Raw genomic sequence first — 26,622 nt, forward strand, 5'->3', positions numbered from 1 at the left:
CTTTTTTAAAGATCCCTTCAAAAACATATAGGATTCTTTGCATGTACACACAACATTTATATGTGCTACTCAGGAAGCTGTTCCATTACACTTATAAATGTCAATTTATATTAGACTAGGTTTAGTATTTATGCCATTTGTTAGATACTACTCATCTAACTTATTGAGTTTCGAAGAAATATATTACACGACTGATAAAGAACCTGTCTCGCATCTACCAGGAATATACTCCTATCACTGAGGCCCACTAGCAATGTATGAAAGTTAGCCCGTTAACAATTTGAAATTCCGGCGTGTTGCTCGTCCATACTAAGAATCTACGAAGTAATCAGTGATATATTTCAGAAACTGTAAGTTAGATGAAGCTGAGCAATTAGTATCGAGAGATTTTCCACCACGTTGACAATTGCAACACGTTAGTATCAGCTTTCTTGCATAGTAATTAATCAGGAATTAAGTCCGGCCGACCATCCCGACAGTCTTTCAGCCTCATTCCACCAGGCAAATGTCGGAATAGTAGCCTTTAAATACACCCAGCTTCGACTTACTTTCATTTTCCATCGCTGTTATTTGTTGGTTATTACGATTAAATCAGCCTCGCAGGCTTATCTAGCATTCATGGAAAAGAAATCAGACTTCCAATACATACGCCGCTGACAGAGAACTGTAATTATTATATTCCCTTAATTACTCTCAAAACTCAATTATGAAGCAAATCTTATATTTCCCGCCTGTCCCTTAAGAATGAAGAATGTTAAGGAGGGAAAACGAATCATCCATTCCCCTCCTTTAATACTAGTGCCGGTACCGTAAATCAAGCACTATGCCTCATTTGCGGTTATTGGATTCATTGGACCTATAAACCCACCTCTTATCAGTTAAGATTCTATCGTATATTAGATTGTCATATATTTTTCGATGACTGCTTGATCGGAGTAAACTACATCTTGTCTTTTAAAATGTCCAAATTAACACCGGCTAAACAAACAAGTCAAGTAGCGATACTGACACCAAAACATTCTTTACAAGCCAATTCTGAAGCAGGTCCATTTCATACACTTCAAGGCCAAGGTTGTGGTTACAGACTAAAAATACACTAATGGGTACTCCCAACATTCAGTATTCATCAGTTTATTGCAACTTCCCCCCCCCCCCCACTTAAATCACGAAAGAAAACTTATCTATACAAAGCAATATGCATGTGAAACCTATTTAGAGAAATGGTACAAGTAATTTCAGGTTTTTACGGACTAATAAATATATAATAAACAGTTTTCAGATACTTACCAGGACCAAGATCTTCGCGCACATGCAATGCACATAATGCACTATGTGCTATATCGAAGAAAGGAAACATTTTTAATTTTGTGACCTGGTTCGCCAGGTCAAGGAAACCCTCTGGATCCATCCTGTTTTGTGTATATTTCCCTCTTAGTCCTTAATTTTGCCGGGGAGTCGTCAAGGCCTGGTAGACACTTGAAAGTCTCCCGGAACACCCCTTCACCAATCCACTTCTCTTCCGACTCCAATCGCTCTCGTCGTTTCCGTCTGCTTTCAAAACTATTTCGTCGTCTGCAGCGCTGCGATCGCCATGGTTGCCAGGTCACGATGTTAATATAGTTCTCCTTACACTTTAGGCCTTCATTCCATATAAGCCATTACGAAAGCGGTACGCAGCGCAACGAAACGCAGATTAAAAATGTAATTATGAAGATGTTCACAAACACCTACTCTGTGCTCACCAGTGGCGAGACTTGAGGGGAGACAGGGAAGTCAGTGTATACTCATTAGAATTTCATGTGCATTAAGTTTAGTTTTTTTTTTCTAATATAAAATTTCCTACAATTTATTTTCTCTTTTTTTCAAGTTGAAACTAGATCCTTATACACAGAGACAGATCTTTAACCATCTAGCGGAACCGCGAACATTATCCTTGTGTTAGATCCATGTTTCTTGCTTCAATCTATAGAAGTGTAGGGTACGAGATGTGCGTGATTAAAGGACCAAGTAAAGGAATAGGAATCGAATCCAGAACTATGCACATTAACGGCCCACGCATTAGCAACTATACCAGCGGGAAGAGCTGCTTCGAAAATGTTTGTTAACAGCTCATTTAAAGAAATTATTCTCACTTGTGTGCAAATCACTGAATGGATTTTAATAGCTTATAACAAAATTATTTTCAACGAACTTTGATGCTTGCGAACAACATTCTCTTCCCATTAATTGCCTCCACACCAAAGCAAGTTTAGTTTTACGTCGCTATGCCACTGCAGAAAGTTATCGCTCGCGTAAGGCTGCTCAGAAAATACAATTTGAATTTTACAACTTCATTAATTTATCAAGGGGCCGCGGTGGCTCAGTGGTAGAGCGTTCACCTCTGGTGCTTGGGGTCTCTGGTTTAACCCAGCTATCGCAAAGTGAATTTTGTGATGGACTCAGGGTTCTCCCGTTTCCTCCCACTTTCTTCATTCCACCATTTCATTCATTATTTCATCATCACCATCTCCTTTAGCCAAGTCGGCATAATCGTGGAGCGTAAAACTCAAAGATTTCATTTCTATTAATTTGTCTAAGGGATATTACAGGATAAATTGAAGGACAACAGGACTCACTAATACACTGAATGTGTAGATGGAGGGCAATGATTGATTTAGGTATTTTGCGGCCTAGGCAACTTATGGTCGAATGCCCCTTCGCCCCTCACTGCACCACCTTCTGATACGCTATCCACTAATGAAACTGTTCCAAAGGTTGATTTTTCTTTTGCGGTGCTTATGAGCTCAGCGCCACTAGAGCCTTTCTAGTTGTTCTAGAGCGGCACTAGAGCCTTCTGGCGCTGCAGTCGATGTGTGCTTTCCAGCCGGCCCGTATCCAGGGGGTCTAGGGGGCAGCGCCCCTCTACAAGTTTCACGGTAGGCTAGCAAATGAACTATAATATGGTTGGGTCGGGACCCCCCTACATTCTTGGGCTGGCTACAGGACTGCTTTCCAGTACCTCCCTCAAAAGACGAGGGAGAAGTTGTTGCGACCGAGATCATTCAATTGTTAGATGCGGAAGCGTTGCCAAAATGAATTATTTCATGGACTTCGCTGTCCTCTATCTTGTTAGCCATTCTAAGTAGCCTACGATCTTCACTCGTCAAGCCAAATGATTGAATGACAAATTGGCAAAACAGCTGAGGTCATTCACTTTTTTTCCGTAAGCGAAGGGAGAATTTCCTCCGTCAGAGGGTGCCGAAATACAGTTCGCATACTTTCCGAGGGCATAGATGAGATAGACAGGCTCTAGACAGTTTGTCTAGTCGCAGATCCTACGCTGATGGAGGGAATACTTTAATCCATGCTTCATTTTCTGGTGTCCTGCTGATGGGCTACTTATAAAACTGTGATCAAATCGATTAGGACTTCGTAAACTTTGTAATTTTATTGGATGAAGCACTTGATCATACATGTGTCCTCTATGATCAAGGGCAGTGTTCTGAAGTGCGGCACTCCAGGCAGTTGCCCGGGTCGTCCTATATAAAAGCCCGTCGCTGAAGATACCTGATCAGTCATACCTTTATGTTTTGAGTTTTCATTAGTATTTGCTATATATCTATTTACTCTTTTTTCTTTGAGTATAAAATATAACATTTCATAATTAGTTGATTTTATATATGTAGCATATTATTTCTCCGAATTCTAATTTTCCGAAAATGAAATGAAATGAAATTTGAGATTTACATCCCACGGTTATGCCGGCTAGGTTAAAGGAGATGGTCTAGATTTTCCGAATGGCACCACATTTCCTAGAAATGAGGGCATCATTTTCCCACCTCCTCTGTAGGAATGATCATAGAGGACACACACACATATATATATATATATATATATATATATATATATATATATATATATATATATATATATATATATAGAGAGAGAGAGAGAGAGAGAGAGAGAGAGAGTCATTGGGGTCAAATGGGTATAAAGATAGCAGTTAGAACTAGACACCAGACGTTTATCTCCAGTTTGAGTTAAGAGCAAAATTATATGGATAACAATAGGCAATGTGACAAATTATGTAAATTCTTCCAAAGTAATCTGTAATGTTTTATCAACTAGATAGGCAAAAAGTGACACATTTTCTCGACATAGTATTTACTAGAATTAAGTTTTCTTTCTTATACAAGCATACCTGAAACAAAAGTTAATATTTTTCATACACAATGCCCACATGCGTCCTCCTCCACTGGAAACTGTAGAGTGAAATAGACTAGGGGTTAATACAGAATAAAACAACAGTCAATATTTGCCACACACAAACTGCAACTTATTAGAAGCACCAACACATTATTCATGATATCAAACACCACAATCTTGGCAGTGTATGCAGTCGAGAAATTTGCCGGACGTCGCACTGGTGAAAGTAGGGATGCGCACGAGACAAGATTTGAAACTGTCTCGTCTCGAAAATGTGGTGTAAAGTGATGTCTCGACTCGAAAAATATATATTTTTCTATTGGAAGAGCTGTGTCTCGACTCGAATTTTGTCAGGAAAATTCTGTCTCGACTCGACTCGAGCGCATCCCTAGGTGAAAGGTTTTCCGTAGAACTTGCAAGTCTTCCAATATGTAGAGCCCACCTATAAAAGTATTTTCTGTACGCGAGGATTCATAGTGAAGTGACTTTCTCGAATTTTTCCTGCTCAATTTCTTGATGTCATTGTCTGGACGTTCAGATTGAAGAAACATCCTAGAGTTTGTGTCTCAATTTCGCAATATGGTCTGGAGACGTCAAACTCTCAGATCCCTGCCTTGCTCTCTTTCTCTTCTCCACTGAAGGTCTCTTGCGAGGTGAGGATAGAACCTCTCGAGCTCCTGTTGTTGGTGGCGATTCTTGTCTTCGAGCTCCTGAACAATACTTACCGCTTCTTCATTAGGCGCATCCGTTGGCTGAATTGGAACAAGTTTATCATCGGATATGGCCAATCTGTTTAGTGGAAATCCGTTAGCAGCTGTTGCAGCCTTTCCCCATGCGTCATTTAATAGGTGACCAAACTGAACTTTAGTTGATATTCTATCTGGATGTGAGAAAAGCCACTGATTACATACTTGCTTAAAGAATACACTCAAAGGTCGGAAGAAAGCCTTGTCCAAAGACTGCAATGCGTGAGTCGTGTGACATTTCTTGTTGAATGCAATATTCAAGCACTTCCAATGACTTCAAATTAGCTGCATGACATCCATGACAAGTAACCAAGGTCCCTGTAGCTTTAGTTGAGTTATGTGTTTCAGCCAATTCAGAAATGTAGCCTCATTAACGTAACCGGAATCAGTCCTAACCAGGTACGAATCTTATGGTAAAACATCACGAAATTCACTCCTCAATCTTTTCCCTTTGAATATAACAAAGGGAGGAAAGAACATGTCCACAACATTGCAGCAAGCAATCACCGTCACATTCCCACATCCTTGCCTCTCCCCTATCCCAGTCTGAGTCTTAGATTAAAGGCCTAAATAAATTCAGTTCAATTTAATTTACTCTATAAATCGTGTTATATAATTATATATACACCAATGATAAATTACAGATCATGTTGAACGTACATATAAATAAAGTACAGGGGCCCACTTCACCCCACATGACATTACCCAATTCATCGTATTTTACACTTTTTGATACGTTATCACTTTCTTACTATCCCATGCAGGATCTACATCAATTTTTTTTCATATGCACAATGAAAGCTTGCTTTGCGATATGGTACAATCTGCTCAAATGGGCCCGGGCCCAGAAGATTTTTGTCCTAAGCCTGGCCCGGCCCGATAAGCAATCTATCGCCAAGCAACACAAATTGTAAATAGCATTACCTTTGTAAAACCTCTCAGTTCACCTGGATGCACACACACACTTCAACGTTTGACTTTATTCCAATTATAGTTTAACAAAAGTAAATCATTATTTTAAAAAAAACTGCAATTAATAGGCCCGACCTGAGGAGAGAAGCAATGTCGGCCCGCCACAACGATATAGCGTAGCTAGTCCACCCAAGTCATGCCAGTACAGGTCTCTAGTAGCTGCTAGATGAAATTCCTTTAAAAGGTATTCAATACCACCGCCATCGTTAATGTGTTCTTTGATTAATATGAGAAACTAGATTACTTTTTTGTGCTGAAACAAGACGGAATATTAAGGTTATGATTTACTGATTTCTTAGTTATTAGAATATAAGTATCATCGTAAAAATGAATTTATTTCGTACATAAATATATTATTATTTAAAATAGCAAAAGTTGACACTTCGTGATTATCTGAAGCATTTGATCCATCTCGAACTGGAAATTAAAAGAAATCGAAACAATACCGTTTTTCCTCGTAGCATCCACTAACATGGAGAAATGAGAGAGAGAACATCTTAGATATTCATACTTACACAACGCGTATTTTTAAGCACGCTCGATTCTAGCCATAGGAGCTAAATATGCTGTTCTGATTGGTTGAAGTTATCCGTTTCTCGCCACGTAGCACATATTGCAGAAATCAAAGGTTAGCTGCTGTCGGCTCTCGTAGCCGAGCGTGCTAGCAAACCAGGCTAGTAATCATAATTGCTTTTGGCTCGGGTTCAAACCCGGCCCAACGAAAGTTTTTTTAAAAAAAATTCATAACATTTTTTTCATTAATATACGATGAATTCTCAAAAAAGTGATTTACTTACGTTACGCGTGCAGTTTTGCTATACGAATCAATAGTATAAGTAGTAGAATTAGAAGTAGTAGTAGTAGGAGTATGGACGACCTGGTCAAGAGTGAACAGTTGTAAATCAAAGAATTGTGGTGCAATGGTGACAGCGAAAAACGCAATATGTCTTTGATGTGGAAACCTGTTATCTCTAATAACACATAGTTTAACTGCGGAAAAAGCAAGCAGAGGATACAGAGGAATAACATAGTTTTGACGAAGGAAAAATTTTCTACTTTTGTCCCATGTGGTGGGGTTAGAGTAAACAACGGTTGGAGCAACAGTGTACAGTCGAATAAAAACATAGAAGCGTAGATATAAACGCCAAGAAACACGTTGAATCATAGACGTATATGTACTGGTTACATGGAAATAAGGGAAGTTATAAAATACCAAACATATTAGTGTCAAATGAAACTGCCAACCAAAGTTAGTACTATATCATGCATGTTATAATTACAAATTATGAAAACAGGAGAAATCAGTTCGTTAACATCCGTCATGAAACACAAAAATGTTACGTGCGGTGCTGCATACGTACACAGTGGTCACACATGTACACATACTTCCTTTGTTTAAAATTGGAACATTGTTCGTGAGACCAGTCGTTGCATATGATACAGGAAATCTACATTTCACCGTTTGGAGTATCTGAAAAATAGTTCCCCACAGAATTGGCAGAACGTATCTATGTCATCCAGTACAGGTATATTTAACTGATGAGTGATGCTTTGTATTTGGTTGGATGGCTGATGCGAATTGCTTATTTGCTGTTCCTAGCTTCGTTTGTGTTCCTGTGCAACATTGCCTGTAGACATTCCCATGCAACATGGCATGTGCTCAACAACTCTGGCTGTGAAATTCTAAATTATAATGCAAACGTTTTGTTAGTAGTCTATGACCGCCAACTTCTGTATTACTCTGCAAATATCTTTTACTCAATGTTACATGTTGGCTCCTATATTTTCTTTACCCAACTATACCTCAAGGGGCAAGAGTGAACGTTCACGCTTGCCCATACACTCTTTCTCCGCCTCAGACATCTTTCAATCAATGCCTGAAGAGAAGACGAAAAGAGAAAGGAAGAAAAGCGATACTCCAGAGATGAAAAGAAAACAAGCGATACTGGGAAAGAAAAATAAAAGTCGAAACGTGATACTGAAGACGAAAGAAAGCATAAGAGAGAGAAGAAGGTAGCAATATAGAAACTAATATTAAGAAAACAACACCCGATCCGGAAGATAAAATTGAAGAAAAGGAAAAAGAAAGAAAGAAAAGTCGGAAAGTGATATTGAGGGTGAAAAGAAGTGGGAACAAAGAAGGTAGCAATATAGAAGCTAAAAAGAAGAAAACAAATTATATTGAAAATTAAAAAGCAAGAAGAGAGAAAAGGAAAGCAGAAATGGAAAAGTTGGAAGAAGAGAGAAGATATGAAACAGAAGATGGGAAAAACGAGAAGAAAAAATGAAAAGGAAAGAATTTGAAGACAAAGAGAAAAGAAGAGAGAAGAGTTTAGAAATTAGTAAAGAAAGTGATTATGAATTGGGAGAAAACGTAGAAGAAGAGATGAAAAGGAAGTCTATAAAAGAGAAACTAATGGAAGTCCCAACCGTTGTTATTCGGGAAGAGAAAATTGAAGAATATGAGACGCTACAGAAAAGTGTCGAAGAGATTAATTTTAATAAGATGACCCCGATTGAGATCTTACGATTTATGTTTAAATACAATATTCAGTTTTGGAAAGAATTTAAAAAGGATTTAATCCTAAGTTTTTTCTGAATTCTCATCATACTGGCATAACAAGATGGATGAAGTAAAAGACTAGAACAGTGATGTTAGCATCAAAACAATTGATGAAAAAGAGAAACCACAAGATAGTTTTACAGAGAATGAACATATTGGAAAGCCAGATATTGTAATTGGAGAACAAGTTGAGAATGGAAAAAAATACTGTAAATGAGAATAGAAGTAAAACTCTCTGTCAGGAAGATAAAGTACGTCTATACATGGAAGAGGAGATAAATTATGAGAACCAAATACAATTACAGGAGAAATGTCAGTTTCAGAAAATGGGACATTATAATGAAGAAAAAGGAAAATATGAAATTGGAAATAATGACGATATTAAAGATGAGTCGGAAGAACAAAGAGAAGCAAGATATCAATTAAAGGAACAGACTTATAAGGAAACAGCTGTTGAAAGATATCGAAGCAAGAAAAAGAAACATGATGGGAGTCCATTAAAAGAGGAAAAATCAGAAGAAAACTCACCCCAAAGTAAAAGAAAGAAAACTGAAGTTTTCACATGTTGAACACCAAAGATAAGGAAGACAAAATTCCAAACCCGGAAAAGGACAAGAAGAAAAATGAAACAAACGATACAACGTGAATTAAGATTTAGTAGATCGTCAAAAGTCAAAGCGGAGAAGAGGAAAGAAGGAAGTAGAAATTAAGGAATGGAAGTGTACAAAGAAAAGGATAAAATCCAGAAATAAAAGGCAAAAGAGAACTAAGAATAAAAAGATTTGTTTAGGAAACAAGGAAAGGGGAAGGAAGAAATCGAGAATAGAGTGGAAGAATAAGACAAAAGGAAGAAATATTTAGAGAACATAAAAAAGGAAGAACGGAATAGGTAATAATGAATCGTGGCGTTCGATGAGACAACAAGCATTTGTATTTCACCCAGGTGGATGAATTAGCGTGAAACGTTAGATGACATAAGTTAATTTTGTGTGTTTTTTTTAATTTTTGTTCAAGTTGTTTGTTGTTTGTTAAGATTTCCTGTTACTTTATAAACTTATTACTTCTATGAAGTTATTGCTGAAGAATGATTAGATAACAGAATAATCCAATTTCAAATGGTATTGCCGAAAGAATGCATAATGATTTAAACTGTTAAAATATAGAAGGGAAATGATGGAATGATGTGAAGGAAAAGAGAATTACATTTTTGTCCAGACCAAGAGGAGACTAATGGGGCGTTTACATTTAGTCGATTTGCATTCGATTCAGTTGAATTGACGTCACTTTCAACTTAATCGACCGTGTAAACGGGACTTCAACTTAATCGCTTGTTGATCGAAGGCGACTATTCGACTGGCAACTGAATTGAAAGACGCTCTATTTTCTGTGGTTGAAATAATTGAACACATCCATCGATCTGATTCGGCCTAGTTGCTTCGATTTAGTGGCAAATGCAGCGAGTCGATTTAGTCGTGCGACTAAATCGACCAAGTGTAAACGCCCCATAATGCGTCACTATTTCATACCTGGACCGCATTACATTGCATAATATTTTCGGAGGCGAAATGTTTTCTGTACCTTATGGTTTAAATCTAAATGAAAACTAAATTTTTCGAATCGAATATAAAAAAGGAAGACATTTTCAGAAAGTTTCAAGATTAAGTATCTGAATTAAATATATATATATATTTGTAAATTCTAGCATAATAAAATCTGAATAAGAGAGTTTGAAGCACTAAACTACAACAGGTAATATCTATCTATCTATCTATCTATCTATCTATGTGTGTGTGTGTGTGTGTGTAATTATCTGATTTTGTGGAAGATTCAAGAAGTAATTAAAATGAGGCACTCATTTAACACTTTAGGTTGGGAGAGACTTTCTCCCTAAAGCATCTACCGTGAAATATGAAAATTGAAATATAAAGTATAACTAAATATCTTAAATTTTACGTCTACATCAAATTTTCACATTCTGAATCCTAAATATGCTGAATATGCAATAACACAACAATGGAATTATAATAGATTTTATAGAATATCAAGAAAGGAGCATATAGTAGGACTTTTGGTATATAATTATTAATCAAAAATAAACTGAAGAAAATCTATTTATTTTATTGTTGATTATCATGATAGTTGTATGAAATAAGTTACTTAGAAGTATCAATATCCACGTACGCTGTTGTTGTTTTGACCAGGAGATACTCAGTTACTAATTTAGTGGAACCCCGGCTAATCTGCAATTAAGAAAAAAAATATTAGTTAATATTGTAAGAAACAGAATAATTATAAAAAGTAAATATAATTAATATAAATAGAAAAGGGGTGAAAGTAGGAAAGTCGTGTATACTTACAATTTATGCAATGAGATCTTCAATAGACACGTCGTGTGAAATCTGCACCAAAACCTGGAATAAATAAGAAACATAAATAAATAAGTAAATAAGTACATAAGATAATATAAAATAATATAAAATAATATAATAAATATAATATAATAATAATATAATATAAAATAATATAAAAGCGTTTAAATAATCGAAAAAGAAGAAATAATCGAAAGTTAATAAATTGTAATCTACTGTTGTTATAAATTGCTGTAGCAATTTATGTAAATTATATCAACCTTTTTGTTGTTGATTATAAAGTGATACCAGGGCTCATAGTGGTCTAACCTCTTGTAAGTAGTTGAAAAGTGACCAAAAGCATACGAAAAAGTGACCAAAATCTCATTATGCCCTTTTTTCCTTTGTCAATTTCTCCATCACGTCTCTTTGTTGTTTTGTTTCATCTTTTCTTCTTTTACTTCTTTTTGAGCTTCCTCCTTTCTTAGGTTTTCTATGTATGCTTTGTAGTTACAGTAAGCAGACTTAGCAGATATAAGAAGCTTCTGAGTAAGTGGAACAAGTTCTAGTCTATTTCCGAATTTCTTCATCCCAGACATTATATTTAACTTAGCACTGAGAGTGCTCAAAGCCATGAAATATTCAAATTCATCGCCTATTCTTATGCATAACACAAGACGGAACATGATGAACCACACGAACACACACACATAACGTTGAGCGGAGCGTTAACTATTACGAGAGAAAACTAAAAGACTATTATGACAGAAGAAAGAATAGGCACAGAAGGGTTCTCAACCCCACCTTGAGAGCTTAATCATCCATCAACCATCCACTGTGCTTTCGAAAGAATAAAAGCTGAAGTGAGAATACAGCTGACTGTTTCACATGTGGCAGCAAGTACTGAAGCTTTCAGAAAAGTAATAACAAGTTTCTGCCTTTTTCCACTTATTTTTATATATTTCTTAGAAAACTGCCAATGCAAAACATAAATCACACGAAAAGGTCACTTTACCTCCCAAAAAAGTAACTTTTAGTGACGAATTAAAAAAAAAAAGTAACTTTTAGTGACCAACTTGGAAAAAAAGTAAATTTTTGTTTAAAAATGACTCGCTATGAACCCTTTGATATTATTTTCAACTATAAGTGCATTTCAAAATTTTATTTCTAGCTTATGATATAGTGATATATACTGGTGTTCAAACTAAATTTGATACTTACCTTATTCTCACCTTAAGCTAATTTTATATACTCCCTATATGCTACCTCGTTTTTCACGAAGAATCTCGTTTCCTTCTTATATACTTTTTCCCAAGCCATTATGTGCAAGGGTGGCGACCGTTGCCACGGGCGAAACCTTGGTTCAGTTCTTGTGAAGAAACTTTAGATGTCTCATTGCAGGATTGTGCCCATAACTGAAGAAATAGTCTAGCTGGAAGAACCTGTCAGCTGTCTAGGTGTCACTGTATTGCAAAAGAGATTGGATCCAATGTAACATCTAAAGAAGTCTATCTGCATATAAGCACGACAGCAGTTAATAGTTACGAAAAAGTTTGCATACAAACTTTATTCTAAATTACAACACTGTAATGTAGTAGAGCGAAGGGCATGACAGGACTACTGGATGTTAGTTATTGCAGCGGTCGATAAATGTGCATCCCGCGCCATTACATGGAACATGAAAAGAATAACAATGATAAAGTATATTTATCTAGATTTTCGTTGCTGAAGAATTATGTGCCATTTCAGTGACCTTCGAGCTTCTACTTTTCACCAACCATCCCCAACCCCCAAGCGTCATTCATGCTAGGCCACATATCGGCTAGGCACTATGTAGTTTGAATTTGTTTCCGTTCCTATCAATGTGCTTTTTTTTTTTAAGTACCTGTACATTTTTCTTTTATTACAATCTCTGAAACAAGGATTGGAAGACCCAAAACCTGAGATCTTCAGAATGATCCACTCAGACAAAGGGACTAAGCGAAAGAGAAAGAATAAGTCACAGTCTAGGCATTCTTTCTTGCAGTAGTTGTTTCATACAAAACTTGTTGTTTTTCGTAGTGCTATGAATAATCGTATCGCTTTCGAGAAAACAGCAACTTTTTATCTTCACTCCTCAGTAAACAACCCTTAATTTTGGGAGTAGGAAGAAAATTCGAAACATCCCCCTTATAGAAACCGTAAGTTTAAAATTTGATACAGTTTCGTTGAACGATACGGTCTCTACACAAGTAAACACATTTTCATCAAGACAAACAGACGGGGGAATGAATAGGCGGACAGACATCCCAAAATCATTTTTTTTTCGGCTTGTAGGGACCACGGAAGATGTAAATCCATCGAAATCTCGAAGTCTATTTTTTAACGACCACCATTCTTTCTTTTTCCCCACAGTCGCTCGAAAGTAAAAAGGAAACAGTCAAATTAGGATAAGAAATGGAATGCTGCTTTCAGCTGAACATTTGAAATTCTGAAAATTAAAAAAACAGAAAAAAAAGTATAAATCGTTCATTAAACAATGATCGAAGCAAACAAACGTGCTTTATCAAGTCTAGTAGGACAAAACTTTCCGTGCTAACAGAGTGGCGATGGACTGGATTTACTATTATTTTGAATCGTATTTTCTATTGTGCTCACAGCCAAATCTGAATTCTCAATTATTTTTTCTTGCAATGAAATAAGTTATAAGAATTTCTTGACTGTTTACTTTTTATTTAAACAAACAACTGAAAGTTCCAGAGGAACAGAAAGCGGTCGCAGGGGAAGGTTCTTTTTTGGGCATGATGTTAGTTTAACACTTCATAAAAAGTTCATTACTATGTAAAATCTTCCTTCTTTATTATTTTATCGTTAAAAAATGAAATGAAATCTTCTAGTTTAACGTTCCATAATTATGCCCGTAAGGCTAAAGGAAACGGATAAGTAAGGCAAGTGAATGATGGAAAATTTGGTGGAATGAAATGTAGAAGGAAACGGGAGTACCTCGAGAAAACAGACACGTCCACCACAAAGTTACTTGGCCGGGGATCGAACCACGGACCCCACGCACCAAAGATAAGTGCTCTACTACTGAGCCACCGTGTCCCCTATTATTATATCATGTCAACATGTTTGAAATAAGAAACTTGGGAATATTGTATTTTACTTTGTCCTCTTCGAATTTTAAGGATCACAATATATGCTTATTATTTTAAAGATCACAAAACATAATGATTACAAGATCAGCAATATTGCTAACATTTTTAATCATTTTATTAAAATAATTTTGTGGTTGAACTTACTATAATAGCTCTAACAATAAACTATGCTTCCTGGAGTTCTACAACACCAATATTGCTTATAATCAAATACTATTTGAAACTAGCACCACTAACTTTCTTCTTTGAGGTATGTGGTTATTATTATTAATGAATACTGGAAACATTATGTGTTGCGAATGCTCAGGGCTAGATTAACCCATCTAGAGGCCTGGGGTTAGAAAACATAAATGGCTCCTGCTGACTTCACCTAATACATTTCTGTGAAAGTACAGTAGGAAAGTTTAGCGAATATGTTTCAGATTTTTGGTCATGTTTTATTTTATGATGATGATTGTATCTTCATGATTCCTTTTAGATAGCCAGTTGTGATTTCGACAGAGTGGAGGCCCCTATCCACCTGGTGACCCCGGGCTATAGCCCCCTGCATATGCTCCTTGCTAAATGCACTGAGTATAAACATGGAAATAATAATAATAATAATAATAATAATAATAATAATAATAATAATAATAATAATAATAATAATAATAATAATAATAATAATAATAATAATAATAGGGTGACGTGACTCCCTAGGTGAAAAGATCTCATCGTTCTCAAAAGTTTGAGAAACGATAGAAGACCTTCGAAACAACACTCAAGACATTCCCATTTGTGATATGGCATCGACCTACATCAAAGATAGAATCTCAACCAAACAGGAGTGAGCAAAGTTTACAAAGGTAGGCAACAAAATTTCAAACATAAAATATATGTAAGGCTTAGAAAAACATTTGAAAGATCGATTTCATAAAAAAATATTTTATTTGGCAGTTGACACACTCACACATACAAAAGGAATTTTTATTTAACTTAACAACAGCTGTTACATTATTTAACTTGACAACATGGAAGATTTCTTATGGTGGTGCCAGAGACTGGTACAGTTTCGTGACTGCAGTTTGAACTGTCTGTTGGAAAATTTCGTCTTCTTCACATCGCACATCCTGCAATTAAATACACATACATTTCAAATCAATTTACAGTAACTAAGCTCTGCTCTCTATTTCTTAAACTTTAGTTTTGATCAGGTTCAAATAGCACTTAACTGAAATATTAAATACTCTGGAATGAGAATTAACAGCTTTTCTCCCACTATGCGGAAACACTTCCTACCGGGTGAAGGTGCGAATATTACCATATATATATATATTAGGGATGGGCAAAACCGTTTTTTAAAAATAAAAACCGGTTATCGGTTTTCTTCAAAACCAGTTCCGTTTTCACCAAAACTGGTTTCGGTGAAAACTTTTGGAAAAAAACATTAAAATATTTCTGTGGAAACGGAATCGGATTCCAGAGAACAAGGAAACACTATTCTGGTCAGAAATAGAACCAATTTTGAAGAAAGAAAAAAAAAAAAACGGAACCGGGCCAAGACCGAAACCGGTTTCGGTGAATAAATGTTCTTTTGAAAATTATCGAAAACCGGTTTCGATTTTCCTAAACACCGAAAACCGATTTTTGTGCCCACCATTAATATATATATATATATATATATATATATAGGCATGGACCCAAGGGGTATAGGGGCTCAGATATATACTGGATAAAATGGGCTTCAATACTGCTTTACACCGGATAAAGCGGCAAACTATGGTTTAGGCACTCCCTTGATCGTATCCTGGGTCCGCCACTATATATATATATATATGTGTGTGTGTGTATGTATATATATGTTTGTGTGTTTGTTATTCCTGGAAATTAAATAAACAAAATCCAAATACTCAGTCATTCTTGAGAAATAAATTTAAGAGCTTTTTAAAGGGATGATTGAGAGAAATACGAAATTTGTACCAAAGAACATATCCAAAATACTAAAAACCAGCCTTCTCTTTCAAGCATCTCCAATCATTTAAATAAAAATTAACACCATATTTAAAGTGTAGAAATATTTTACCAATCGAATCTAACACAAAAAGATCAGTTTCAAGAACTTTTCCTACTAAAAACTAGATAATAACTAAAGAGAGGCAAAACACGAAGAAAAAAGTAAGAAAACCTGAAAGTCTATAGTCTAAAATATGCAAAAACATGACATTTTATTGATACATTCCCTAAAAGATACTCTATTTACGTCACGTACTCATTAACCTTTTAGAAACACGTCAGGCGTATGTTTACACCATTATTTCAATAATAAAAGTTCATAATTAGAAATTATTGGTGTTGTTATATACTTTACTTTAAAGGACACAATAACATGCAAATGGTTGATCGAGTAATATCCGATCGACTTTCAAACCAAGTCGCCGCCACCAGTACTGTTCTATCTATAATGGACTATCATCCGACACAACAATTTCCTGCAACAAATTTGAAGCAAAGACGCACGAATTCTATTCCATCCCTCACTGCAGGTTTTCCATAAATTAGTGAAGGGACAATGTTGCGAACGTCGTTTCAACATTCTAAAGTGCAGAAATCCATATGGCTGCCATTAGAGTATTCGACAGAAATGTGAAAGGGAATACCACAGATTCCTGTTTTCTGCTCTATTTGATGAGAAAACGCCAAGAGAATGGGTGAACGCTTTGTAAATGTGGATCCACACCTGGTTCTTGTCGGGTCCGTACAAATACAGAATTACTTTTGATAAATTGGGGTTATGATGGATTCCGCCCGTGTAGCATTCACCTTCACGCTTTTGTCGACTTTACGAACCCCAACTTCCCCTCGTAACCGTATTTGTCGGTATTCACGATTCTCTGCGAAAAACTCTATGTACTTGCAGTAAAATTCATTAGTCCTTTGCCATAGAACTTCCGGTACGTAACTGTCCGAATATTAGCGTCACGCGTATTATAAATATAGGCTTAACCCAATGTAACAACCGTCTTACTTTCTGACCACGCCGAGTCTTTAGTACAGTATGCTAAAGTTTATCTTATCTTCAGCAATGTGACGCGAGGGAGGTGGTGAGCGCCGGCAGCTTCCTAGGTAAAACCAGCTGACATTAGATTGTGCCAGGTTTAATCTCTAGGCCATATAACGGTGGGGTGGTGAATTTTCTTGGCTTGCCAATCCACGAATTTCAAGAAGCATCTCAGGCACACTTTCACTGGTAACCCCGAGTAAACTCTTCTTTGTTAGACAGTGATTCTGCATGCACCTCATACGTATTTATATAGCTACGATATCTTTAGTTTCTGTGTAACTTTACCAATCGAATCTATTTACGTTCGATTTACGTTCCACGAATATGCCTTGTAGATTTTATGAGTGGGTAAGCAATGAAACTGAATGATTATTATGAATAAAAATGGTGTAGAATTAGAATGTGAGATGTAACACGAGAACCTCGAGAAAAATCACGAAAACGATGCTATCACCCGCAAACTCACATGGCCTAATACGGAGCCACAGACCAGTGGCATCAGAGGTGATAATTCTACTCTGATCCCGATATCTTTAGCTGTGGTCACTTCGATTGTTAAGCATATTAAAATGGTTAAATGGTTAAAAAAAATTAGTATGTCTAAATTATATAAAATATGAAAGAAAAAAATGTGTTTAACTAGAGCCTGTATACTACTTTAGGTATGCATTAAAGAGAGAAAGAAAAAATGGATGTTAATATCCTGCTCCGGAGGTAAAATATGACACCATCCACACCCACTCACATGACTTGAGACTGAATCTTGAATCCTTTGCACCAGAGGTAAGAGCTCTATCATTTACTATTCATGTTCCGTCATAATTTAATGTAGTGCTCCCCTAAACCTTTCGTCATATGATGGAACATACTACATTTAATGAAACAGTGTAATTTTAACGGACTTACGCGTCCAAGAGAGATACGATTAAATGTATTCATGTTAGTGATGTATTACATTAATTGCCAAATTAATGTCATTTAAAATTTTAAATAAAATTCAATACGACTATGAATTTAGGTCAAAATTTTGAGAAAAGGTGCACATTTCAAATGAAAATATTTATACAAACAGCAACAAAACTGATTATAAGGACTCAAAATTCATTAATGTGTTAAAAATCTGTCTAAAACAAGTCCCAAAATACAATTTCACTAAAGTCATAAGGTCAGAAAAACTATAAAACAGATAACATTAACATTTTTCTTTTTCAGTGAGGCTACATCATCTTTACTAAGCAAGCTCGTGATAATGCGCGGGAGACCAAGTTTCATTCCCGGTGGGAACTCGTGTAGTTTGGAACTCACGTTACGCTGTAGGTCAGCGTCTCATATAGCTTCGATGCTAAATGGAATACTAAAGTCCAAATAAACTAACCAATCAACCAAGAGTGGCTATGTACGTAATTTAGAGTCACGTGCTTTCCCAATAAATCCGAAGAAAAAAGTTTATTCGTTTTAAAAGCTAACAATTATGGACATATTTCTGTTTATGAATAAGGAAGACCCAACACAAATTTTAGTTATCTTAATATGAGCCTGCAATCTTGGTTTATATCCATGAGAAATATGGCAACACAGCGTATGTCACAATGCTTGATGTTACTTTCTTTCATGTGTTCTGGTTTGGTTTTACCTACCGTCCGCAGTTACCACAAAACAATCTTTCAACGCCTGGCCTTTAATTATTATATAAATCCCACATTTTTTGTTACTGCGAACTCTTGCGTTTCTTATGTCCTTGCGGCGCTCAAGAGAGAAGGCAACTGTGTGAAGCTAGTCTGTAAGTTGTATGTTGATCACAAACATAATGGCAAGAGGGAACGAAGGGGAAAATCAAAAGTTTTTTTTTTTTTTTTTCTGCTCCTGGCAGAAGAAAGACTGATTCACTGCTTCAAAGGCGAGAGCTTCACAGCGAATCTTCGGTGCGACATTCATACGTATAAAAAATTATTATGAAGGAAACAATAAAATACTTTCTTTATCCACTTTACGATTTCAAAATTTAATACATACAAAGTACGTTTTCTTTCTTTCTTTCTTTTTTCGAGCACGTAAGAAATGAATGAATGTTCTTGAATTGCATTTTAAATTTATTTACCTCTGAAAAGTTATTATGAAGAATGAAAGCAAAGCTATAAACAACTATGTAAATGCTGCATATGTAATTTAAAGTAATAGTTATAGAATACGAATAAATACAGAATAGAAAAATACCAAAAAATAAAATTTCAAATTTTACAAAGAAATAGAATACATAAACACACATTTCTACTTGCTTAAAGATCAGAATTATCGTGGGTTCGAGTCAATTGTCAAGTCATATATGGTAAATTTAAAGTGGGAATAATCACAGAAGTTCAGTAAATTTAGTCCCCGCCAGACCCGAGAAATTTCATGCATACGCGTCTTCGGCATGGGATGCCATAAGCACGAGCGATTCAGTCTACGTTAAACAGTAGGTTCACGTCTTGCTGAAAAGAAATGGTCGAATTAAAAATAAAATAAAATAAAAACGAAATCAAAATGCATACTTGAATTTCAATGCATCATATAAGTATTATCATGTCTCTATCTTAAAAGTTAATAAATATAAATGTATGAGAAATGACGCTAAAGCTAGTTAAACTTTCGACCATTACTTAGTTTTTCTTTTCTTTTTGTATGTGTTTCCTATTACGCTGTTCACAAATATGGATGTTAATGAGTATGTAACCAAACGATTTTTACAGAATCGATTAAGAAATTCATTAGTTAGCGCGTGCGCTTATGTGATGTACGTGGTGTCGGGTTTGATTCTCGGTGGTTTTCAAGAGTTTACAGTCAAAATATTGAAAGCATTTTACATTGGCTGTATTAAGGAGAGCTTCCCCAAACACAAATTTATCTTGATTTTACTAGCCTAAAAGTCAGAATTATCGTGGTTTTGAGTCAATTGTTAAGTCATGTATAGTAAATTTAAGGTGAGGAACAATCACAGAAGTTCAGTAAATTCAGTTCCCACCAGACCTGAGGAATTTTCGATTTACGTATTTTCTTAAAACCCAAAATAAATCCTCTAAATCTAGACCTTGTACGAGGATACCACTCTGAAGAATGTTTTAAAAACGGGATTCGAACTCAGAACAGTCGAATACTAGAAAGTATTATTAGCCATTCAACTGGAATGTAAAAAGAAAGAAAAAAAAAAAAAGTCTTCAGTAATCATTAGTAACAAAGTAGCAGTGACGATCCACGTAAGCTTACCAAGTCAACCAAATCTATGTTCGCCTTCTTTCCATCTACAGTCACATACAATTTCTCTCCTTTGAATATCTTTGGTACTGATTCCTCCCCAAACATTTCTTGCAACATTTCAATGAGACACTCCTGCAATGAGAAAAAAAGGTGAAAAATAGTCAGTCTTTTGGACAGTACCTCAAAATAAAATGTCAGCAAAAAAAGTTCGTAAATAATTTTCTTTCCGATCATATCACAATTATTTTCGTTTCTTTGTTAACTATTATTTTATATTATTTAAGAACATTAGATTTCTTACTGTTTTATAACAATACTGTAGAAAATGGTTTAACGGACAAGATTCAACTCTAATTTGCAACTTTACTCAAAAAATATTTTTTTCATTAAAAGTCCTCTGTTCATAACTAAAATTAGTGTAAAGGCTCGACTAATGTTCAACAGATGGCAGCACGTTTCCCCTATCTTTCCAATGTATTTTCCAGGAAGCGACAATATTTAAAATAATTCAGTCAAATCGTAGAGTGAATATTCAAATATTCAAACAGAGAATAATACGTGCAATTTCTAAACATTTTGTTTTATTTAGTGTTGAGAACGCTTAATTTTACTCTTTAAAAAGCTGCATCCAATAATTAAACTCTTTCAACAATGAAAGAAACAACATCGGCATTATTATCATAGGTATTTTGTTATTACTGCCAGGTCACTTGATGTAACTGAGAAGCTTCCATGCTGCGCAATTTTCACCCAACCTCTTCGTCTTCACGTATGATTTTTCTGTTTTTATATCGCCCATCAACTGTAACCTCCTTGCTCCTGTCTCTTTTTCCACCAACCGTACCCTCTAGCACGGCACCCTTTTTCATGATACAGTTCCTTCTCAGTCAGTATCCCAACCAGTTTCTCTTCTTTTTAATTACGTAAAAGAAACAAGTTATCAAAAAACTACACCGATATTTCTTTGATTACTGATTCAATTTTCTGGTTTTGGACAAAATAATAACATCCATCTCTTGAACTCTTGAATTTGACTGAATACTGTCGCTCCCTACAAAGTACATTGGAAAGATACAGGGAAATGTGCTGCCATTTATTAGTAATCAGCGGTCCTTTACACTCGTCTCAAATCAAACTGAATTTCATAATGCCAGAGAGTGCAGGTTATAATAAAGAAAGGCGCATACTGTAAAATCCCGATGTAAGTTACTAGCAGAAACAGACAGTGCTCAAAACTTACGTTTTTCTATTTAAATATGGGTGTACTGTACATTATGTACTGCATGAACTTACTTTTTTTTTTTTTTTTTTTTTTGGAAAGCATCATAGATTTTGCGTTATGCACCCAATGAAAAATAACTGTACAAAAAATTACTTCTGGATTCTTTTTTTCATTATTTTTATTTGACTACGCAACGCTTTAAGACTCTTCGCTTAAGCTCATCTCCATTTTTTTTTTTTTAATTTAGTAAATAACAAAAACAATGAAAAATATCAAAAATATGGAAAGTGAGCCAGGTAGTATCTACAAAAATGTATTGAATAAACTGATAATCGCTTGCAAACCTTTTCTTATAGACCAGAAAATTGGATGCGCAGTTTATGACGTCATAGTTGTTGCAGTCATAAATTTATGTAGTATACACGTCTACAAAACAATTATTAGTTCATATAATATCGTTTTGCAGATACTTTCTGGATCACTTTCTATATTTTTGATATTTTTCATTGTCTTTAAGTTACTCGTTAAAACTTTTAAAAAGTGGGGATGGGCTTAGCACACAGCAATACTTTTTTTTTTAATGAGAGAAAGCTATTCTATTTCTTCATTGTCAAACCACAATCAAAACTATTTTAAGAACTTTTATCAAGCCCCATATACAATATTTTTGTGCCCCAACCCTTCATATTTAATTTGAAAACAAAAGCTAGGAAGCAAACCAAAGTAACAAAAAAAAAAAAAAAAAAACTATCATTTCGATAATATAATATTGTTTCTTTTATCAATATTCGAAGTAGACGAAAAAAATAAAAACAGTATGCTTTTCTGAGGTGTCTGCTTACGCATACCATTAATCTGTATGAAGAAAATACAAGTAGTATATTTCCTTCAATCTTTCATGCCATACATATACCACATTTTTCAGCGACTGTATACATAAACAAACAGAGGGAGCTACCTTATGTCTATATAGTTAGTATATGTATCCTCGGAACAAGACCAGGATTCGTTTCCTGATGACACCTCATGTGTATGGCTATAGGCTTATGTCTCATATAGCTTTGGTGCTAAAAAGGAACGTTAAACTCCAAATCAAGCAGCAATCAGAGCTAGATGCTACATTACTGCACAATCTCTTCGAAATCTTAGATTTTATCATACAGGGCTATAAAGACATCTGTAAACAAATTTAAAAATAATAAAGAACCAATTGATGTATAGTATAATCACAATCAATTTATGATTCCGTAAGTATACATCATTCGAAAAGTGACTTCTAAATACACAGAGAAACAAGAGCGAGATCTTTCTCCTTAACAAGAATTGGCTAGAGACCTTATATACCTTCTGCGCTCTCCAAGCTCTCGCTATGGGCCTCTTTACGAAATCTTACAGTTTTATTTTTATTTTCATTTATTTATTTATTTTTTCGAGTGTAGTGTCGGTCCGTACCCACTGCCAAAATTTCGCAAATTTTTGTCGCACTCCATAAAAAATTAATCAATTAACGACAAATAGCTTCGCTAATTACGTTATAGAATATTATTTTTTCTTAAAATCCTAAAACAGGGAAAAGAGAATAACATATAGAAGTTAGGCATTCTCCCCGCGCTCATCCAGTTCCTTCCAGCTGCTTTATTTTTTCTTCTTCTTTTAGTTGAAAGATTTGTGTTTTTTTGTGTCTGTCTCCAGTCTCCCTTCGAAAGCCGACTTCGTCTGGTAAGAAGTTCACTTATCATCTCTTCCGTCTGGGGAAGGTAATATATATATATATATATATATATATATATATATATATATATATATATATATATATATATATATATATATATATATATATATATAAAACAAGAAACGTAACGGATCTTCACTTGGTTATCACAGCTTTAAATAAGCAGAAGAGACAGGAATACTCCAAATTAAATTTTATTTTGTTCCGAGGTGAAAAGGATATTTTTATTTGCCAGTAATATATTCTGTAAGACTAACACAAAATCTAATTTCCTTGCAAGAAAACCACAAGTGTTCGATTATAAATTTTGTTACTCACTCTGTTTTTGACTTTTCGTAATACAAATTCTCATAGATTCTAAGTTATTATTTTCACAGTGCATGTATGAAGTTGAACTTTTAAACTCTCCAAATTTTCTTTGGATCATAATGTATCTGGCTAGCAATGGAATAATTAAAACTGCCATACTAAATTCCCGCTTTCTGTAACCATACGACTTTTTGTACACATGAGGTCAAATATCTAACCTCTTAAAGTTATCAGGGTTCTATATAAAAAAAAAATATCTCATGTAAAGGAAGCTTTTAGGAAACGTCTCTTCGTTGTCTTGTGCAACTCAGAGTCTCAATTTCGTTTTACAGATAATTAAACTCCAATCAGGTAAGACTCAAGCTTACCCCGTATCTACCCGACACTTCCGTAGTGCCGAGTGCAATTGATAACGGCTAAACAAAAACCTAGTGCACCCTCTCTCTCGTGGGGGAACTACGCCGGAACCTCGTGGCACAGACTTCACGTCTGCTGCTCGATTCGGTGGAACTCCTTCGAAACCTCACGACGTGGACATGCTGTCCGTCGTCTAAGGGGAACTTACGCCGGGACGTTGACACGCAGACTTTACGTCTGTTGCTCCTCCAGGAGAAAATTACTAAGTTGCCGACGAGGACTTACTGTACGTCGCAGCATCGAACTACTATCGGAAAGTTCTTCGAACTCCCTCTCCGAGAGTTGAGTTGAGTTGATTTTGAGTTTAACGTCCCGTTCAGCAGCGAGGTTATATGAGACGTGGACCTACTGATGAATCCGAACCACATGAACTCCCGCCGGGAATCGAACCCCCTCTCCGAAAGAGAGACTTCCATCTGCCGTGACGTCCATTACCGACTAGAGCTACTTTGTCGTGTCGCTACTAACTTTTGATTAACATCACACGGCGTATAAAGCGAATACTTTAATACCACGGTCGCTTAGTTAATAACTTCCATCTCTTAATTTTGTAACGAACAGTGCGTGTGTTATCGTCAATTCATTCATCAGTGCTAACTTCAGCTGTGCAGTACTAATTGTCAAACTGTGAGTACGCAGTCAATCTAGACTTATTCGCTGCTAATAAGACTCTATCTATCAATCTCTGAGAATTGACTCTTCACGGATCCCTTCACGATCCATAACTAACCTTGACTGCTTTGGCTCATAAATGCTTCCTCGTTCGCAATTGTAGTTTACTTGTGCTAAGACTTTTTTTTACATAATTCTCGAGACCTCATGTAGGAAGCACCTGTTGTTGTACAAAATCTACGGACTTACACGAGCCAAATAATAAAACTCTCTATACCTCGAACTACTTGCTTACGTCTTTCCAAATTCTCAATACTTCCTCATTCGAATCTCTCATCATTTTCTTGAGACATCTATTAACGCCTCATTCATCGGCGTGCGAGTGCTATAGTCTACTGGGGAAAGCAGTCGGCCTGCGGAGTGAAGTCCCGTTGGATGCCATTCTGTCTGGGTGCTGTGTTCTACCATTCGTCTCACCTTTATTCCAATATATTCGATCCAGGAGAAGACCAGCTTGTGCGAAGTCTCAATACTAAGAAGATCTCTAATTCTGCACGAAGCCGAGAGACATCATCCTGTACGAAGTCTTGGTAATCGTCCGCCTATCCTGCTCTTGTGTTTCAGTGTGATAATATCAGTGTGATTTAGTGTGTTAAGTGAAACGTGCTACCTGGTGTGTACGAAATGTCTATGGTAACGCCGAGGTAACCCAGGAGTCTTCACCATCTCGACTTCGGAGTGCCTGGAAGTAGGATCACGGACCTCAGGTGGGTTACAACAGTTTCTTTAATTTTTCATATATCTATCGCTTGCATTTCCTTTTTCATCAAGACGCTTAATTGTAAAGGGGATCACCTCCCAAGTAGTTTCAAAATTACTTTGAAATCTTTTATTGTTTTGATATAACGATGTGAATATTGATAGAGCGAATTCCCAGCGCTCCTCTCTTTTGGTCAATTGTTATTTATATTTGATTTTGAAGATCTCTTTTAATCCGAACGGTAATATCTTTTGTTTAATGGTAGCGATATGATGTAATTTGATATGATAATTGTTAAGTAGTCTTAATTGGCTGATAGCAGTGGTATTTCAACTCGCAGAAGCTTACACACGAATATCAATTGTGCTATGAGATCTATTTTGGCTTGTTCTTTAAATCTTGTATTAATCACTCATTCTTTCGCGTACTAACTCCATTTGTCCGAATTTTAACGAGACCGCCGCCTTCTAGTTATCTCTATCGCTTTGAGACCCGAACTCTGTCGTCTTTGACAAGTGGCCTTTCGGTAGCCTTATTGCATGAGATGGACATCTGCGCCTTTGCGCCTTGACTAAATTGATATTGTAATTGTGTGCTAATACATCATCTACCACCCGAGCTGCATAGCTCGCCTTAGATACAGACTAATTTAAAGTCCATATATAAACAACCTTTTTCAAGGCTACCCCTTACTCTTTAATATTATTATTTTGTTGTGTACGAGCCTCACCACCACAGATTGGTGGCTGACAGTCTCTCCAAGACTGCTTATTCTCATGTTATTGCGCCCGATGGGCCTTAATATGATTGATGACTCTCCAATGTGGTAGATTGTTGCGAAATGTTCTTATTATGTGATATTTATGATCTGGCGGTATATAAATACTTTGTTGTTGTTAGCTATTGTTCTCTATCGGTGTCTTAACTCCCTGTTAGTACGCCCATAAATTAATTAAGCGCTCATGTATGTTTAAATTGATAATTGTGGATACTACCAAAGCTTACTTGGGAGAGTGAACAAACTATTCATTATTCTTTGAATGCAAGTGATATAGAAGCAGTGTCCTTTCAACTTAAAAACACTGAAAATCCTACCAATCGGCCACGAAGGTCTATTTTTCCTTGAGACCATTCGTGGGCACGACACAAGAGAACTTCACCAAAAACTTTACCTGATTTGACTGAATAAAATAAAATTCAAACTCTCCAGGTAAAGATCCTATACACTTAATACCCCCCCCCCCTTCCTGGCAGCAAGAGGTTGTGTGAGTTAGAAATTCGGTTATTACTTTCTCATGCATGACGTTATAATTGTTGCAGTCCGGTAAGAGATTGAACGAGATGA

At 35.9% G+C, this 26,622-nt stretch overlaps 2 protein-coding genes across 2 annotated transcripts in view; both read right to left on the reverse strand.

Moving 5' to 3' along the window:
• Positions 1–1,557, reverse strand: part of LOC145673152 (trimeric intracellular cation channel type 1B.1) — a 60,037-nt gene extending 58,480 nt beyond the window's left edge. Inside the window, exon 1 of the mRNA XM_081742579.1 lies at positions 1,288–1,557. Coding sequence (XP_081598705.1) covers positions 1,288–1,408 — 121 coding nt within the window. The 5' untranslated portion in view covers positions 1,409–1,557. The remainder of the gene's footprint in view (positions 1–1,287) is intronic.
• A 13,300-nt stretch (positions 1,558–14,857) lies between these two features.
• Cpsf73 (cleavage and polyadenylation specificity factor 73) overlaps positions 14,858–26,622 on the reverse strand; it is a 65,445-nt gene continuing 53,680 nt past the window's right edge. Inside the window, exons 15-16 of the mRNA XM_081742580.1 lie at positions 20,235–20,357; positions 14,858–15,060 (exon numbers count right to left, since the gene is read on the reverse strand). Coding sequence (XP_081598706.1) covers positions 14,974–15,060; positions 20,235–20,357 — 210 coding nt within the window. The 3' untranslated portion in view covers positions 14,858–14,973. The remainder of the gene's footprint in view (positions 15,061–20,234; positions 20,358–26,622) is intronic.

This window comes from Thermobia domestica, chromosome 16 (assembly GCF_964235325.1).
Source record: "Thermobia domestica chromosome 16, izTheDome1.hap1.1, whole genome shotgun sequence".
NCBI lineage: Eukaryota > Metazoa > Arthropoda > Insecta > Zygentoma > Lepismatidae > Thermobia > Thermobia domestica.